Here is a 16,579-nt window from a genome sequence, read left to right on the forward strand (position 1 = left end):
GCGCACACACACACACACACACACAGCCCAGGAGAAGTGTGGATAGATAAAGGCCCCGTTTAGAATGGCAGCCGAACCCAGTGTGAATGAGATCTGTGTTCACATTGTGTCCACATTGGAATACAGTTGGTTTTGTGACATCGGAAACACACAGACAAGTCACATGGAAACTGATTCTTACAACAACAAAAATGAGACACAGACTGGTTTCTGAACTGCCCACAGCCCTCCTATGAGACACAGACTGGTTTCTGAACCGCCCACAGCCCTCCTATGAGACACAGACTGGTTTCTGAACCGCCCACAGCCCTCCTATGAGACACAGACTGGTTTCTGAACCGCCCACAGCCCTCCTATGAGACACAGACTGGTTTCTGAACCGCCCACAGCCCTCCTATGAGACACAGACTGGTTTCTGAACCGCCCACAGCCCTCCTATGAGACACAGACTGGTTTCTGAACCGCCCACAGCCCTCCTATGAGACACAGACTGGTTTCTGAACCGCCCACAGCCCTCCTATGAGACACAGACTGGTTTCTGAACCGCCCACAGCCCTCCTATGAGACACAGACTGGTTTCTGAACCGCCCACAGCCCTCCTATGAGACACAGACTGGTTTCTGAACCGCCCACAGCCCTCCTATGAGACACAGACTGGTTTCTGAACCGCCCACAGCCCTCCTATGAGACACAGACTGGTTTCTGAACCGCCCACAGCCCTCCTATGAGACACAGACTGGTTTCTGAACCACCCACAGCCCTCCTATGAGACACAGACTGGTTTCTGAACCGCCCACAGCCCTCCTATGAGACACAGACTGGTTTCTGAACCACCCACAGCCCTCCTATGAGACACAGACTGGTTTCTGAACCGCCCACAGCCCTCCTATGAGACACAGACCTAGTAGAAAATAATTGCGCCATTTCTTCATGCATGATTATTATTGAGGACCTATTATATGAAGATAGGTTGAAAAGTGTTGAAGTGGTCCTTTAAAGTAAGTGTTAAATAGCTCTATTTGCTTACAGTAGTCTAGTGTATATGTACAGTACAGTAACACAGCCTGTCTTTGAAAGACGTTGCTCTCAAACGTACAGTAGCAGTTAATCAAAAATAAATACATAGAAAACTAGGAAAGCAAAAGCGATTCCCTTGACCAGAATGATCACATTTAATGTGACAATATAGAGCTATTTAACACTGTTATACTGAACACACTCTATAGCAATGATTACTGTCACAATATAGAGCTATTTAACACCGTTACTGAACACACTCTATAGCAATGATTACTGTCACAATATAGAGCTATTTAACACTGTAACTGAACACACTCTATAGCAATGATTACTGTCACAATATAGAGCTATTTAACACTGTAACTGAACACACTCTATAGCAATGATTACTGTCACAATATAGAGCTATTTAACACTGTTACTGAACACACACTATAGCAATGATTAGTCACAATATAGAGCTATTTAACACTGTTATTGAACACACTCTATAGCAATGATTACTGTCACACTATAGAGCTATTTAACACCGTTACTGAACACACTCTATAGCAATGATTAGTCACAATATAGAGCTATTTAACACTGTTATTGAACACACTCTATAGCAATGATTACTGTCACAATATAGAGCTATTTAACACCGTTACTGAACACACACTATAGCAATGATTACTGTCACAATATAGAGCTATTTAACACCGTTACTGAACACACACTATAGCAATGATTACTGTCACAATAATGACAATATAGAGCTATTTAACACTGTTATTGAACACACTCTATAGCAATGATTACTGTCACACTATAGAGCTATTTAACACCGTTACTGAACACACACTCTATAGCAATGATTACAATATAGAGCTATTTAACACTGTTTACTGAAACACACTCTATAGCAATGATTACTGTCACAATATAGAGCTATCTAACAATATTACTGAACAGTGAACACACACACACACACAAACACACACACTCTATAGCAATGTCTCCTAACGCATTTAATTTAGAGCTATTTAACACATACTTAAAACAAATAAAATCCCATCTTAACGTCAATCCTTTGAGAGAGATGGAGAGAGAGAGAGAGAGAGAGAGAGAGGGAGAGAGAGAGAGAGAGAGAGAGAGAGAGAGGGAGGTGTGTGTGTGTGTGTGTGTGTGTGTGTGTGTGTGTGTGCCTCTTACCCGCAGAGTGGTGGCGATGTGTTGTCCCCATAAGAGATGAGATGACACCTAGGGTAGGGTGACAGCTGGGTGTCCCCCCTCCTCTCCTCTCCTCTCCTCTCCTCTCCTCTCCTCTCCTCTCCTCTCCTCTCCTCTCCTCTCCTCTCCTCTCCTCTCCTCTCCTGAGGTACAGTAAGGGGAGGATCAGTGTGTCCTGCAGGCTGCTATACTGTATGTACAGCGTCCTCTCCTTCTCTTACATAACCAGCAGAGCGATTCGCCACAGCCAGCGACCACCGCCACCGCCGCAACGCAACGCACCGCACCGCAACGCACCGCAATGCATGCACCGTGTGGTTGCAACGCACAGTCTATGTCTCTCACTCACTCACTCTACACTGTAGAGTCTACAGTATATATCTCTCTCTCTCTCTCTCTTGCTCACTCTCCTTTGCTCCCTCTCTCTCTCACTCTCTCCCTCTCCCTCTCTCTCTCACTCTCTCTCTCACTCTCCCCTCTCTCTAAACCTCCCTCCCTCTCTCTCCCTCCCTCCCTCCCTCTCTCTCTCTCTCTCTGCTTCGCATCATTAAACTCTCTCCTCCTCCATCATCATCATCATCATCATAAGTTTCTCTGGGTTCAGTTCCGTCCGATCCATCATGTGTAATTTAGACAAAATGTGACTCTTTTTGAAGCAGAGACGGTTATGGCGGCAAGACTATAACTGCTCAGGAGAGCATTAATATAAATGCTTAAACGTGTAGCTATATAGGTGTAAAGTTAGAGTCCACATAAGTGACGCTTATACTGCCCTGACTCAATAGCCCTTCATATCAAGAGGAACTGGTAAATCTGAAAGACATGTTTCAAATATTTCATTCATATACCTTTAATATTTCATTCATATATAACCTTTTAGAGACCACAGAAGTGAACCTTTCAAGCTTGTTTTCTCAACTCGCTGTTTCTCTGCAAGACATTATACTCTATAGAGCGCCGCAGTCCCGCCCCCTTTCAGAAAAGCGAGTGGCCAGGAAATGAAACCCCAATGCATTCTCCCATCTGCACTTCTTATTAAATTTATTTAAAGACGGTTACGCCGCGGACAAAGCCAACTCGGATTGTGACAAATCATGACAATGAACACAATGTTTTGGGCCGATCAAATCATTAGAAAGAAGAAAAGAAAGTCAGGAGACAACACTATTTGTTTTGTTTTTCGTCTTATAAATTATTTGATCGGCCCAAAACATTGTGTTCATTGTCATGATTTGTCACAATCCGAGTTGGCTTTGTCCGCGGCGTAACCGTCTTTAAATAAATTAAATAAGAAGTGCCGATGGGAGAATGCATTGGGGTTTCATTTCCTGGGCCACTCGTTATTCTGAAAGGGGGAGGGACTGCGGTGCTCTATAAGCCATATCTCCTAAACTGGTGGGGTCAAACTGAACAACCAATATGGGTCAACTTGAAGCAGAACATGAAGAGAGTGAGAGAACGAAGGAAAACAAATCCAATGAATTACTAGGGGGGGGGGGGGGGGGGGGGGGCATTGTGAGCTTGTAGATCGGTTTGAGTTTGAATGTATAACATGTATACACACAGATGTTATACATGTGTGTGATTTACACTTATTCATCAATTCATTCACACACAAAAGGTGCATTTATTATGCATTAGGTCAAATAATTTCAGCTGTTCAACAAAATGCACATTTGTGTATAGCCAGTGGCATCTAGTGGTCACAGTAGAAAACTACATCAATCCTGTGAAATCTCAAATCGTTGCAGAGACATTTAGCCTGAAATGGCTTTACCATCTTTACCATCTTGCTGCATTTGGAATACTAACCTTAAACTCTGCTATAGAACACTAAATAACAATGCTTCACCATTTTTGAACTTATCTTCATAATAATAGTTGATCCTCACTAATGTTCATGATAAAGTAGCACCATGTTGTTCTACTCAGTCTGTGTCTCATATGGGACACAGCCGCTGTGGGCAGTTCAGAAACCAGTCTGTGTCTCATATGGGACACAGCCGCTGTGGGCAGTTCAGAAACCCAGAAAAATCATCATTACAAACGGAGCATTCATCACATTCATGCCGCGCATGTTGCACCGCAACCAGAAATGAAGCAGGGTGTTCTATATGGCTCCTGTATGTGTAATACTGTACAAACTGTATGTAGGAGACACACTATAGGGCTACTAAAGTGACAGGCAGGCAGTTCTTATTTTTGAGTGGTGCAACCACTCCAAGGAACAGCAATGTGACTATGTCCCAATGTTTAGAGTACCAGTAGGCGCTGTTGTGCTAGAAACAGAGAGAGAGAGAGAGAGAGAGATAGTGTTACTCTAAGTGTTGCACTGTTGCCTGCTAATTGGAGAGAGAGAGAGAGAGAGAGAGAGAGAGGTTGGGGGGAGTTGCACCACTCAGTTCACACGGGTGTGATTTTTACCTTTAGTTAACAAAACAAACACACCCGCTGGATTGCTTCAAATACTGACACACACACACACACACACACACACACACACACACACACACACACTTGTGTTCATTCATTGGCACAACGGCGCCAACGAATGTCTTCATTCAAAAGCTGCAGAAACAAATAGCCTTTGTTTGAAACTAAAGCATCAACGTGGAAATCACAAAACAAGCTTCCGTTCCAAATACCTTAATTGTTGCTGAGGCGTCGGAACTTCGGAAGACTTAGAAAAGCATAATCCACATTGTCACCGCGACCTCCTCCTCCTCGAGTCTGTGCAGTGCAGGTCACTACCGTGGCCTGCTACGGTCCGGTCCGAATGAAACAAAAAGTAAACATCTCCACATGGCTCTGAGGCTGCGGCAGGAAGTGGAAGTCTTGCATGAGAGCCTGGGAAATGGAGTGTTTTACACAACAACAACTAGACAGCCCGTTTATTCATATTAAGCAAGACGATCATGTAAAAAAACATATTTTACTGGAAGAAATAAATACATTATGAAACGTACGTAGGCCTACATTTATGCACCTTATTTCCTTGAGAATAAATTAAAAAAAAAGAAACAAGCAAGTTTTTCCATCAGTAAAGCCATTTAATGTATCTTTCATCATGGCATAGATGAATCCATAAAATACCACACATGCCTCAATCAGCCATACAACAAACCAACATATGAACCCATAATTATCACACATGCTTCAGCCACAACAAAATAACTAATCTTCATATTAATAAGGATGCCATATCAAACTAAAGGCATGCAGAGGAGCAAGAAACCAACTCACTCCAAGTTCATTGTTCATTTTTGAAAACAAAGCAATAGCTAGGCTACACAGTTGGTGTTGTTACTGTTGTACATAAACATGAATTAAGTTTTTTTATGAATCGTATTTTTATAGCGCTTTTCCAAAGCTCTCAAAGCTCTTTACAATGGTTCATTCATTCATACGTTGGGAGGTGAAGGTTCATTCATTCATACGTTGGGAGGTGAAGGTTCATTCATTCATACGTTGGGAGGTGAAGTGGCGAACAGTCGACGCCAGCGTCCTCACTTCCCACATTCACACACCGACGGTGGCGAGCTCACACCGACCGACTCACTGGAGGCAGTGTAGGGTTCAGTGTCTTTGCCCAAGGACACTTCCACATGTGGACAGGAGGAGGAGCCGGGATTCGAACCGCCGACCCAGGGATCATTGGACGACCAAACACATAAACCCCTCTATATTAATCTGTGTTTGTCTTCATGTCTATTTACCACCAGCACCGCTAATCCAAAGCCCCCCTGAGATAATGTTTTTTTTTTACTATTTTCAGCAATGGGAAATATATTTTTTGATGGAGGGCAGATCTTGTTGAGCTGGTCATTTTAAAAGGAGTTCTCGAGCAAAAAAACAACTTTCTGGCTTTGACAGCCCATAAACATCCAGACAGGAAAAGCCTATCTGATTGCATTAAATACATTAAACAGCGTTAATTAAACTCACTTTGACACTTGATTTGAGACTCACTTTATGCATGCTCATACCAGCTATTATTGAGACATATAAGACATATAAGACATTAGTTAATCAAGCCAATATGAAACATTAAACAGCACTATGTAACCTTTTCCAATGCCTTTCTGGGTGGGAACATTATTAGCATTATGTCACACTTTAGCTATTGCAAAATAGCAGATCTACAAGCTCAAAGCACGGCAACGAGTGCCGCGCTACGAGCTTTATAGGTCTGCTATTTTTGAAAAATTGTGAAAATGTGGCGCAAATTTGGAAAATATATTATTTCAGAGCGAAGTCTTTGCTTCTGGGTTGGTTCCTGGAACAACATATTTTCAGATGGGGTCGGCAGCCAATTACATAATAATCTTTGAGGTGCTTGACTTGAAAATATTGAGCACCACTGATTGAGAAACATGAGGTTAAATTGACGATTTCGGAGGCACTGTGGCACAGTTGGTAGTGCTGTCACCTAACAGCTAGAAGGTCCTGGTTTCGATTCCCGCTCGGGAAGGGCCTTTCTGTGTGGAGTTTGCATGTTCTCCCCGTGTCCCCTAGGGTAGGTACGTACCTTCACAAAAAACATGCAGTAATCCTGGTCTCTAAACTGCCTCTCCCTTGCCAGGAACTGGATGGAATAACGTGTTCCTTCCACGCGCTACGTCCAACCAGGGAAACTCCCCCCTGTCAGGTGAAAAGGAGCAACTTGGACACTCAGGCATGAAGGAAGCATGAGTTCAAGTCCGTTGCTCTCCATATATGGGGACTAGGTTGGTGGAGGGTGTGTAGAGCCCAGGATCACATTGGATAATTGACACAGGGGTGAAAAATGGGTTACAAAATCGTGGTAAATAAAAAGTAAAAAATAAAATTACGATTTCACAGACTTCAGTCCAAACTGTGTGACCTCGGTGACCCTCAGTGACCCTCGGTGACCTCGGTCTGTCAGGAGAATACGGGCGACCCGTTCCGGACGCTGTGGCTCCCGGTTCGATTCCCGTGCGTCCTCCTCCTCCTCCACGTGTCCAATCATCTACAGGCACTTCCACACAAAGACACTGGAAGACAAGAGCATGTGACACACGCACCCTCATCAGCACACAGTCTAATGTGTGGCTGTTGGGAGAAAACCTCATAACTCAATTTTTTTGCTTTTCGGGTTTTTTTGGCATATGTCCGTGCTATAGAGCGCCGCAGTCCCTCCCCCTTTCAGAAAAACGAGTGGCCCAGGAAATGAAACCCCAATGCATTCTCCCATCTGCACTTCTAATATAATTTATTTAAAGACAGTTACGCCGCGGACAAAGCCAACTCGGATCGTGACAAATCATGACAATGAACACAATGTTTTGGGCCGATCAAATCATTAGAAAGAATAAAAGAAAGTCAGGAGACAACACTATTTGTTTTGTTTTTCGTCTTATAAATGATTTGATCGGCCCAAAACATTGTGTTCATTGTCATGGTTTGTCACGATCCGAGTTGGCTTTGTCCGCGGCGTAACCATCTTTAAATAAATTAAATAAAGAAGTGCCGATGGGAGAATGCATTGGGGTTTCATTTCCTGGGCCACTCGTTTTTCTGAAAGGGGGCGGGACTGCGGCGCTCTATAGAAAGTGAACCTGCTCACAGTGATTGACAGTTCCAGCCATCAGTGTACCGTACCTGCAGTCCTGTCCTCCTGTACTGACGACGTAGCTGTCATCGTAGGAGAAACGCATGTTGGTCACGTGAGCAGAGTGGCCCGTGTGGCGCTTGTGTTTGGCCTGCAGGGGGAGACAAAAAAAGAAACACAAAACAAGAAAAGACAGAAACACAGGTCGGTCACACCCGGCGACAAGGGTGTACATTTCATCATCATCATCATCATCATCATGGATTCCACAATACTACGCCAGACTTCCCGGTGTCACAATACGAGGCAGGAGGTTCTCGGACCCGAGTGCACAAAGACACAGGTGAACTGAACGGATAATCAACACAATGATTGGCTAAAAGACTAACAAGACAAGGTGGAAACACTACTGGGGTAATCAGGGCACTGGTGAGGTGAGACAACACAGGTAGCATGAGCAACACAGGAAACACTAACAGACTGCAAAATAAAAGCACACAAGTGTAAATAAAACCAAAACCAAGAACAAGGGACACTAGAAAAACATAACAAGGTCACGGACCGTGACACCCGGTCCTTCATTGCCACCCCCAGTTCCTGCTTACTGAAGCACCGGTCCTTCATTGCCAATATAGTGTGTGTTTAGTAACAGTGTTAAATAGCTCTATATTGTGACAGTAATCATTGCTATAGAGTGTGTTCAGTATAACAGTGTTAAATAGCTCTATATTGTGACAGTAATCATTGCTATAGAGTGTGTTCAGTATAACAGTGTTAAATAGCTCTATATTGTGACAGTAATCATTGCTATAGTGTGTGTTCAGTAACAGTGTTAAATAGCTCTATATTGTGACAGTAATCATTGCTACAGAGTGTGTTCAGTAACGGTGTTAAATAGCTCTATATTGTGACAGTAATCATTGCTACAGAGTGTGTTCAGTAACAGTGTTAAATAGCTCTATATTGTGACAGTAATCATTGCTACAGAGTGTGTTCAGTAACGGTGTTAAATAGCTCTATATTGTGACAGTAATCATTGATATAGTGTGTGTTCAGTAACAGTGTTAAATAGCTCTATATTGTGACAGTAATCATTGATATAGTGTGTGTTCAGTAACAGTGTTAAATAGCTCTATATTGTGACAGTAATCATTGCTATAGAGTGTGTTCAGTAACAGTGTTAAATAGCTCTATATTGTGACAGTAATCATTGCTATAGTGTGTTCAGTAACGGTGTTAAATAGCTCTATATTGTGACAGTAATCATTGCTATAGAGTGTGTTCAGTAACAGTGTTAAATAGCTCTATAGTGTGACAGTAATCATTGCTATAGAGTGTGATCAGTAACAGTGTTAAATAGCTCTATATTGTGACAGTAATCATTGCTATAGTGTGTGTTCAGAACAGTGTTAAATAGCTCTATATTGTGACAGTAATCATTGCTAGTGTGTGTTCAGTAACGGTGTTAAATAGCTCTATATTGTGACAGTAATCATTGCTATAGTGTGTGTTCAGTAACGGTGTTAAATAGCTCTATATTGTGACAGTAATCATTGCTATAGAGTGTGTTCAGTAACAGTGTTAAATAGCTGTATATTGTGACAGTAATCATTGCTATAGAGTGTGTTCAGTAACAGTGTTAAATAGCTCTATATTGTGACAGTAATCATTGCTATAGTGTGTTCAGTAACGGTGTTAAATAGCTCTATATTGTGACAGTAATCATTGCTATAGAGTGTGTTCAGTAACAGTGTTAAATAGCTCTATAGTGTGACAGTAATCATTGCTATAGAGTGTGATCAGTAACAGTGTTAAATAGCTCTATATTGTGACAGTAATCATTGCTATAGTGTGTGTTCAGAACAGTGTTAAATAGCTCTATATTGTGACAGTAATCATTGCTAGTGTGTGTTCAGTAACGGTGTTAAATAGCTCTATATTGTGACAGTAATCATTGCTATAGTGTGTGTTCAGTAACGGTGTTAAATAGCTCTATATTGTGACAGTAATCATTGCTATAGAGTGTGTTCAGTAACAGTGTTAAATAGCTGTATATTGTGACAGTAATCATTGCTATAGAGTGTGTTCAGTAACTGTTAAATAGCTCTATATTGTGACAGTAATCTTGGGTAGCTACTTGGACGTAAGTCAGGACTTGATCACCCCGGATGGGTCACCTCAGTGATGGGTGTGATGTTGCGAGACCCGAAACCCCAATGACCTTTGACCTTGGAATACATTACTACGTCCCAGGTGATGACCTTTGACCTTGTCCCAGGTGCATCCATGCAATTTTTTTTTTTTATTGTATAGCAGGGCTTCTCTCCTTTTTTTTTTTACTTCTAGTAAGTCAACAACTGTGCTTGACTCCAAAACCCTTCACATTATGGTGTGATTATTGTTATTATTTTAATTTTATTTATTATTGAGAGATTAGATCTGTATATAGCCAATAGATCTGCTATTTGTCTATGTTTTTGTTTTTATTTGTCCAACAAACTTCCATACTGTTTTTCGGACCCAGCAGCATGGACCATCTCTCCTGCCACTGGTGACAGGAGAGATGATGAGAGGAGCAGAGTTTATACCACCAGCATTTAGTCGAGGACTGAAGTATGGATAGAGTTTCTCAGTGAAGGAGCAGCCAGTGAAGGAGTAGAGATGAACTCTGGACTCCACTTCATAGAAGGAGACCAGTCCCTCCTCATAATCCACAAACACTCCCACTTTCTGGAGCTTCTCTCTTACAGGGAGGAGGACAGGAGGGTCAGCAGCAGCCTTGTACTCATTTCCATTCCTCAACCCTATAGACCAGTAACCATCGTTGGGGCTCAGTGTGGATGGTCCCTTCCTGTCGATGGACTCTCTGGCCACTCCTAACTGCCAATCAGTCTTCCCTTTAACCTGAACCTCATAGTAAAACCTTCCTGAGGAAAAGCTTGGTTTTCCTAAGACTATGACATAATAGGAGAATCTCTCTTTGTTGTCTGGGAGATTCTTCTTCACGTCTCCATGACTCACTTGTTTTCCATCCTCAGACAGGATGAGTTCGCAGTGTGCTGTATCAGGGTCCAGAGTTACATCCACAGCATATTGCTGAACCCTCCTCAGCTCAGCATCACGCAGCTCCTTCTCTATCTCTTTACTGAGTGTCTTCTCCAGCTGAGCCACAGCTGTCTTCACTGTCCCCAGGTGTGGAGAATTATTGACCTTGACCTTTGTCCAGTCCTTGGTGGGTCTCCATCCAGTGTTGATGGATGTGAAGTTCTGGAGGAGGTGGAGGTGGTCTTCAGTGTGTGAGATCTGCATCAGCTCAGAGCTTCTCTTCTTTAACTCAGAGATTTCCTGTTGCAGTTCTTTAATGAAGCCTTCAGCTTCTTTCTCTGTTGTTTTCTGCTTCGCTTCAATCCCACCAATGAGCTCAGCCTGGCTTCTCTCAATACAGCTGATCAGAGCGGTGAAGACCTGTACACTGATGGCTATCACTGCGTCTGCATCTTTCTTGCTGAGCTCTAATGAGCGTTTGACCTCCTGAATCTTCAGTCCTCTCTCCTGGATCATCTGCTGAACTTCATCCTGTGTCTTTGCTTCATATCCTTCTTTCAACTTGTGGTTCCTGAACTGTTGAACCATCTCAGAAACAAAAGTATTGACAGATAGTTCTGGTCTGTTATTGAAGGTTCCTTGACACAGTGGACACTTGCACACATCACTAGTGTCCCAGTAACGTGTGATACAGGCTTTGCAGTAGTTGTGTCCACATGGAGTGCTGACCGGAGCAGTGAACACCTCCATACAGATGGAACACAGGAAGTGATCTTCAGACAGACAGAGACCGCTGGCAGACGCCATTTCTGCTCGTCGCTGAGAAGATAGACGTGACTTCAACGACGCTCACAGAGGGACTCTGAATAGCCAATTAGAGGCAAGGAGAGGTCTGTGGTTCCAGCCAATCAGAGGCAAGGAGAGGTCTGTGGTTCCAGTCAATCAGAGGCAAGGAGAGGTCTGTGGTTCCAGCCAATCAGAGACAAGGAGAGGACTGTGGCACTGAGAGAGAATGGACTGATGTTCTGAGCTTCAGTTGGTAGACTCCGGTATCTGTAAACTGATTCTGCGTCGTCTTATATCTCCCGTCTGGTAAGATGACTATGTCATCCCTCTGATGTCACTATATGTCCATATAAGGAGTTTCCACCGTAGCTATGCCCGAATATGGTGCATGTACAGTACACGGGTGGCAAGGAATATCAGCTGGATTTGAAGCCCACTTTCTGAACACCTTAAGTTCCCATTGAAGGGGAATACCACTCATTGCGAATGCAATGAGCACTTACTATGAGACCTAGCAGATCCTGTCTGTCTGTCTGTCTGTGTGTGTGTCCGTGTGTCCCCCCTTTGTGCCCATATATGGAGCTGATATGTATGAGCTGTTCGCAATGAGACCTAGCAGCTCATGTCTGTGTGTCCGTGTGTCACGCTTTTGTGCCCATATATGGAGCTGCTTTGGGGACTCCTTATATGGTTATGGCTGAGTCGTGGTGACGACTTAAATATGTACGAGCTGCGTTCGCTTCCCGCGTTTGCGCGTCTTACTGGTTATCAACATTGAGCTATACGTCATTAATCTACCTTGGAGATGTTGTGTGGAAATAATAATAACTAGAACTGCACTCTGTCGAGTGCATACTTGCTTGTTGCACACTAGTAGGCCATAAATGGCCAACTAGTGCGCAAGCAGAGCGCGCAAGTACTTTCGACCGCTGTAAACTGTCAAATCTCAGTATCTCTGTGAAGGAACGTTTGAAATGTCTAATTATTAGGTGTAACTATATTTGCTACCTAACAACTTTATGCATATAAACACCTAGTATTATTAAGTATGGTTCAAGTTTCTATCTATATAAGAAATACAGTTTTATCGATTTAGATATATTCTGGATCCCTTTTTAGTTTTTTAAAGAAATATAAATCATTGATATGTGATGAAAAAAAGGTATATAAACGGAATTAAAATATGTTATACAGTATAATTATTCTATTATTTATTCTAAATTGTCAATTGTTTTAAATGTATTTAATCTTGGAATATAGTGATATTAATACTAAATCATGATCAGAGTAATAGGTGTCTCTAACTTCAATTTCTGTAATAATACTTTCACATTTGTTAAAATGTAAAAATGTTCTAAAAACCGTCCCAGCCAACCCGCCACTTTTGATGCATATGCAAATAAAATAGCAAACTGTGCCTGATTTGCTGGGACCAGAGTACATGGTGTGTGTATATGTATGACTAGCTCTAAATGATAATTATAGTTATACACATTCGGAGAGGCAAAGTCGTCTGAGGTATAGAGAATAAAAAGGTAAATGATCATTAACCCATTCTGGGCGGGAACCCGTCTTGGTGTTAGCATTACGTTGTGCTTTAGCTATTGAAAAATAGCAGATCTACAAGCTCATAGCGCGCCACCGAGTGGCGCGCTACGAGCTTGTAGGTCTGCTATTTTTGAAAAATCGAAGAGCGACTGACACAGAAGACATTTTTAGAATCTGATCTCGTGTCAGAATGAAAACTGTCAGGATGTAGAAGACATTTTTAGAATCTGATCTCAGGTCAGAATGGGTTTAAACTCACGGAGGTTTCCCTGCAGGGGAAGTGGAAGAGCTTGACCAGCCCGGAGTCGTCCCCGGTGACCACGTTGAGGCTGGCGTGGGACACGCAGCAGCAGGTCACGTCAGCCTGGTCCGCCCCCCGAGGCCAGATGCCCAACACCTCCTCCCCCAGGATACTACACACATGAGATGAGATGAGATATACTTTATTGTCCCACGAGGGGACATTTGTCTTGGGCAAAAGTGCATTAGTACATACATCAACGCTTTTTAAAACAGACAGACAATACACACAAGATAATACACAGTAGCAGCAAGAGTATCACAAGAGAAGTGCAAATTGCAATAAGAGAAGGTATAATATAAAAAAAGAAGTGCTAGAGTATTCACAGTTTATAGTATCACAATCACAAAGTGCAATAAATAACTGATGAAGGTCAAGAAGTCCCTTCCCCACTAAGAACTATGAACTATGTGGCGGTTGTTTAACTTGTTTAGTAGAACAATTGAAGTGGGAAGAAAAGAAAGTTTGAAGCGGTTGCTCTTGCAACGACACGCTCTGTAGCGTCTACCAGAGGGCAACAGCTCATACTCTGAAGATAATATATGTGAAGGATCAGACAACACTCTATTAGACAGACTGAGCACCGTTTTCTCAAAGATTGTCTGAAGAGATGGAGAATCTTTCCTACCAATTACCTTCATGGCTGTTTTTTCCATTTTAGCTATTCTAGATTTGAGCTGGACAGAGAGTGTCCCAAACCAAGCTGACATGCCATATCTAATAATGCTACCTAGCACTGCATCATAGAAGGTTGACATGACTCCATATCTAATAATGCTACCTAGCACTGCATCATAGACGGTTGACATGACTCCATATCTAATAATGCTACCTATGGTAGCTATGGCTCTGATCACGAGTAAAATATAAATGCTTCCGTCATACAGTCTGGAGCAACGGAAGCTCTGATCATGAGTAAAATATAAATGCTTCCGTCGTACAGTCTGGCGCAACGGAAGCTCTGATCATGAGTAAAATATAAATGCTTCCGTCGTACAGTCTGGAGCAACGGAAGCTCTGATCATGAGTAAAATATAAATGCTTCCGTCGTACAGTCTGGAGCAACGGAAGCTCTGATCATGAGTAAAATATAAATGCTTCCGTCATACAGTCTGGAGCAACGGAAGCTCTGATCACGAGTAAAATATAAATGCTTCCGTCATACAGTCTGGAGCAACGGAAGCTCTGATCACGAGTAAAATATAAATGCTTCCGTCATACAGTCTAGACTAGAGCAACGGAAGCTCTGATCACGAGTACAATATAAATGCGTGCAAATTACCTAGTCCAGGAAGCCCAGGTGATTGTGTCTATCAGGGTCTGATCGGTCACTATCTTCCCTGAAGGAATCTCATGAACCTGGCGCTCGTATGTTCCTGTCGAGACCTGCACACACGCACGCACGCACACACACACACACACACACACACACACACAGTTCATAAATCCTGCTGAAGTTTCTTTGCATTTTTTCAACTCTTCCATGTATGAGTTTACAGTCTGCTCAAGATACTAATATATGTGTGTGTGTGTGTGTGTGTGTGTGTGTGTGTGAGCGCGCGCGCGCGCGTGTGTGTGTGCGTCCCTACCTGTATGTACCTGCTGTTCTCAGACCAGTCCATAGACATGATGAAACCCTACCTGTATGTACCGGCTGTTCTCAGACCAGTCCATAGACATGATGAAACCCTACCTGTATGTACCGGCTGTTCTCAGACCAGTCCATAGACATGATGAAACCCTACCTGTATGTACCGGCTGTTCTCAGACCAGTCCATAGACATGATGAAACCCTACCTGTATGTACCTGCTGTTCTCAGACCAGTCCATAGACATGATGAAACCCTACCTGTATGTACCGGCTGTTCTCAGACCAGTCCATAGACATGATGAAACCCTACCTGTATGTACCGGCTGTTCTCAGACCAGTCCATAGACATGATGAAACCCTACCTGTATGTACCGGCTGTTCTCAGACCAGTCCATAGACATGATGAAACCCTACCTGTATGTACCGGCTGTTCTCAGACCAGTCCATAGACATGATGAAACCCTACCTGTATGTACCTGCTGTTCTCAGACCAGTCCATAGACATGATGAAACCCTACCTGTATGTACCTGCTGTTCTCAGACCAGTCCATAGACATGATGAAACCCTACCTGTATGTACCTGCTGTTCTCAGACCAGTCCATAGACATGATGAAACCCTACCTGTATGTACCGGCTGTTCTCAGACCAGTCCATAGACATGATGAAACTGGGGCTGTGTCGACAGTACGCCAGCCTGTTCAGACTGTTGCCAGGCAACATGTCGTACAGGTCCACCGTGCACTCCATGGATCCCACGGCCAGGAGGGACCTGTCTGGACTGAACCTGTGTGTGACACGCACGCACGCACGCACACGCACACACACACACACACACACACACACACACACACACACACACACACACACACACACTAATTGTTATTGTATATCTATCTTCGATGCTCTTAACCCATTCTGACCTGAGATCAGATTCATACGAGGTTTCCACTAGGACACACACTGGTCTGATTAACCCATTCTGACCTGAGATCAGATTCTAAAAAATGTCAGTCGTTCTTCGATTTTCAAAAAATAGCAGACCTACAAGCTCGTAGCGCGCCACTCGGTGGCGCGCTATGAGCTTGTAGATCTGCTATTTTTCAATAGCTAAAGCATAACATGATGCTAACACCAAAATGGGTTCCCGTTCAGAATGGGTTAATGTTTAATGATGGTGTTTAAGTGTACCGAGCAAAGGGAGAAAACGTAGCAGAGCCGAACGCCAAGATAAAATATTATAATGCACACTTTATGTATTCTCATTCTGTAATAAACATTGTTTAACTAAGTGTGAGTTATCTAAAGAAAAAGGCTGCAGTACCGTATGTCCTGGATGGGGGCGCTGCGGTCCCGCCTCTTGCCGCAGACCTTCAGCGAGGCGCTGAAGAGAAGAACGAACTCTCCGTTGGTCATCCCCACCGCCAGCATCTGTCCATCGCTGCTGTAGCACACACAGCGCGCCGCGTGGCCGAGAGACACCGACATACACAGCTTCTACAGAGA

At 43.2% G+C, this 16,579-nt stretch overlaps 2 protein-coding genes across 2 annotated transcripts in view; both read right to left on the bottom strand.

Annotated features, from left to right (window-relative positions):
• Positions 1 to 7,222: 7,222 nt before the first annotated feature.
• Positions 7,223 to 16,579, bottom strand: part of LOC308328320 (echinoderm microtubule-associated protein-like 6) — a gene marked incomplete at both ends in the record, with an annotated part of 135,829 nt that continues 126,472 nt past the window's right edge. The window contains 5 exons of the mRNA XM_080782091.1: positions 7,223 to 7,247; positions 7,855 to 7,955; positions 13,443 to 13,596; positions 14,767 to 14,870; positions 15,698 to 15,779. Of these exons, the coding sequence (XP_080638217.1) occupies positions 7,223 to 7,247; positions 7,855 to 7,955; positions 13,443 to 13,596; positions 14,767 to 14,870; positions 15,698 to 15,779 (466 nt within the window). The remainder of the gene's footprint in view (positions 7,248 to 7,854; positions 7,956 to 13,442; positions 13,597 to 14,766; positions 14,871 to 15,697; positions 15,780 to 16,579) is intronic.
• Positions 8,189 to 11,656, bottom strand: LOC308328254 (E3 ubiquitin-protein ligase TRIM39-like; the record flags this gene model as incomplete). The annotated part of the gene is made up of 2 exons (XM_080782022.1): positions 8,189 to 8,230; positions 10,313 to 11,656. 2 exons carry the CDS (start codon positions 11,654 to 11,656, stop codon positions 8,189 to 8,191), a joined length of 1,386 nt encoding a protein of 461 aa, XP_080638148.1.

The sequence above is a fragment of the Protomyctophum bolini genome (assembly GCF_963924005.1).
Source record: "Protomyctophum bolini genome assembly, chromosome: 14".
NCBI lineage: Eukaryota > Metazoa > Chordata > Actinopteri > Myctophiformes > Myctophidae > Protomyctophum > Protomyctophum bolini.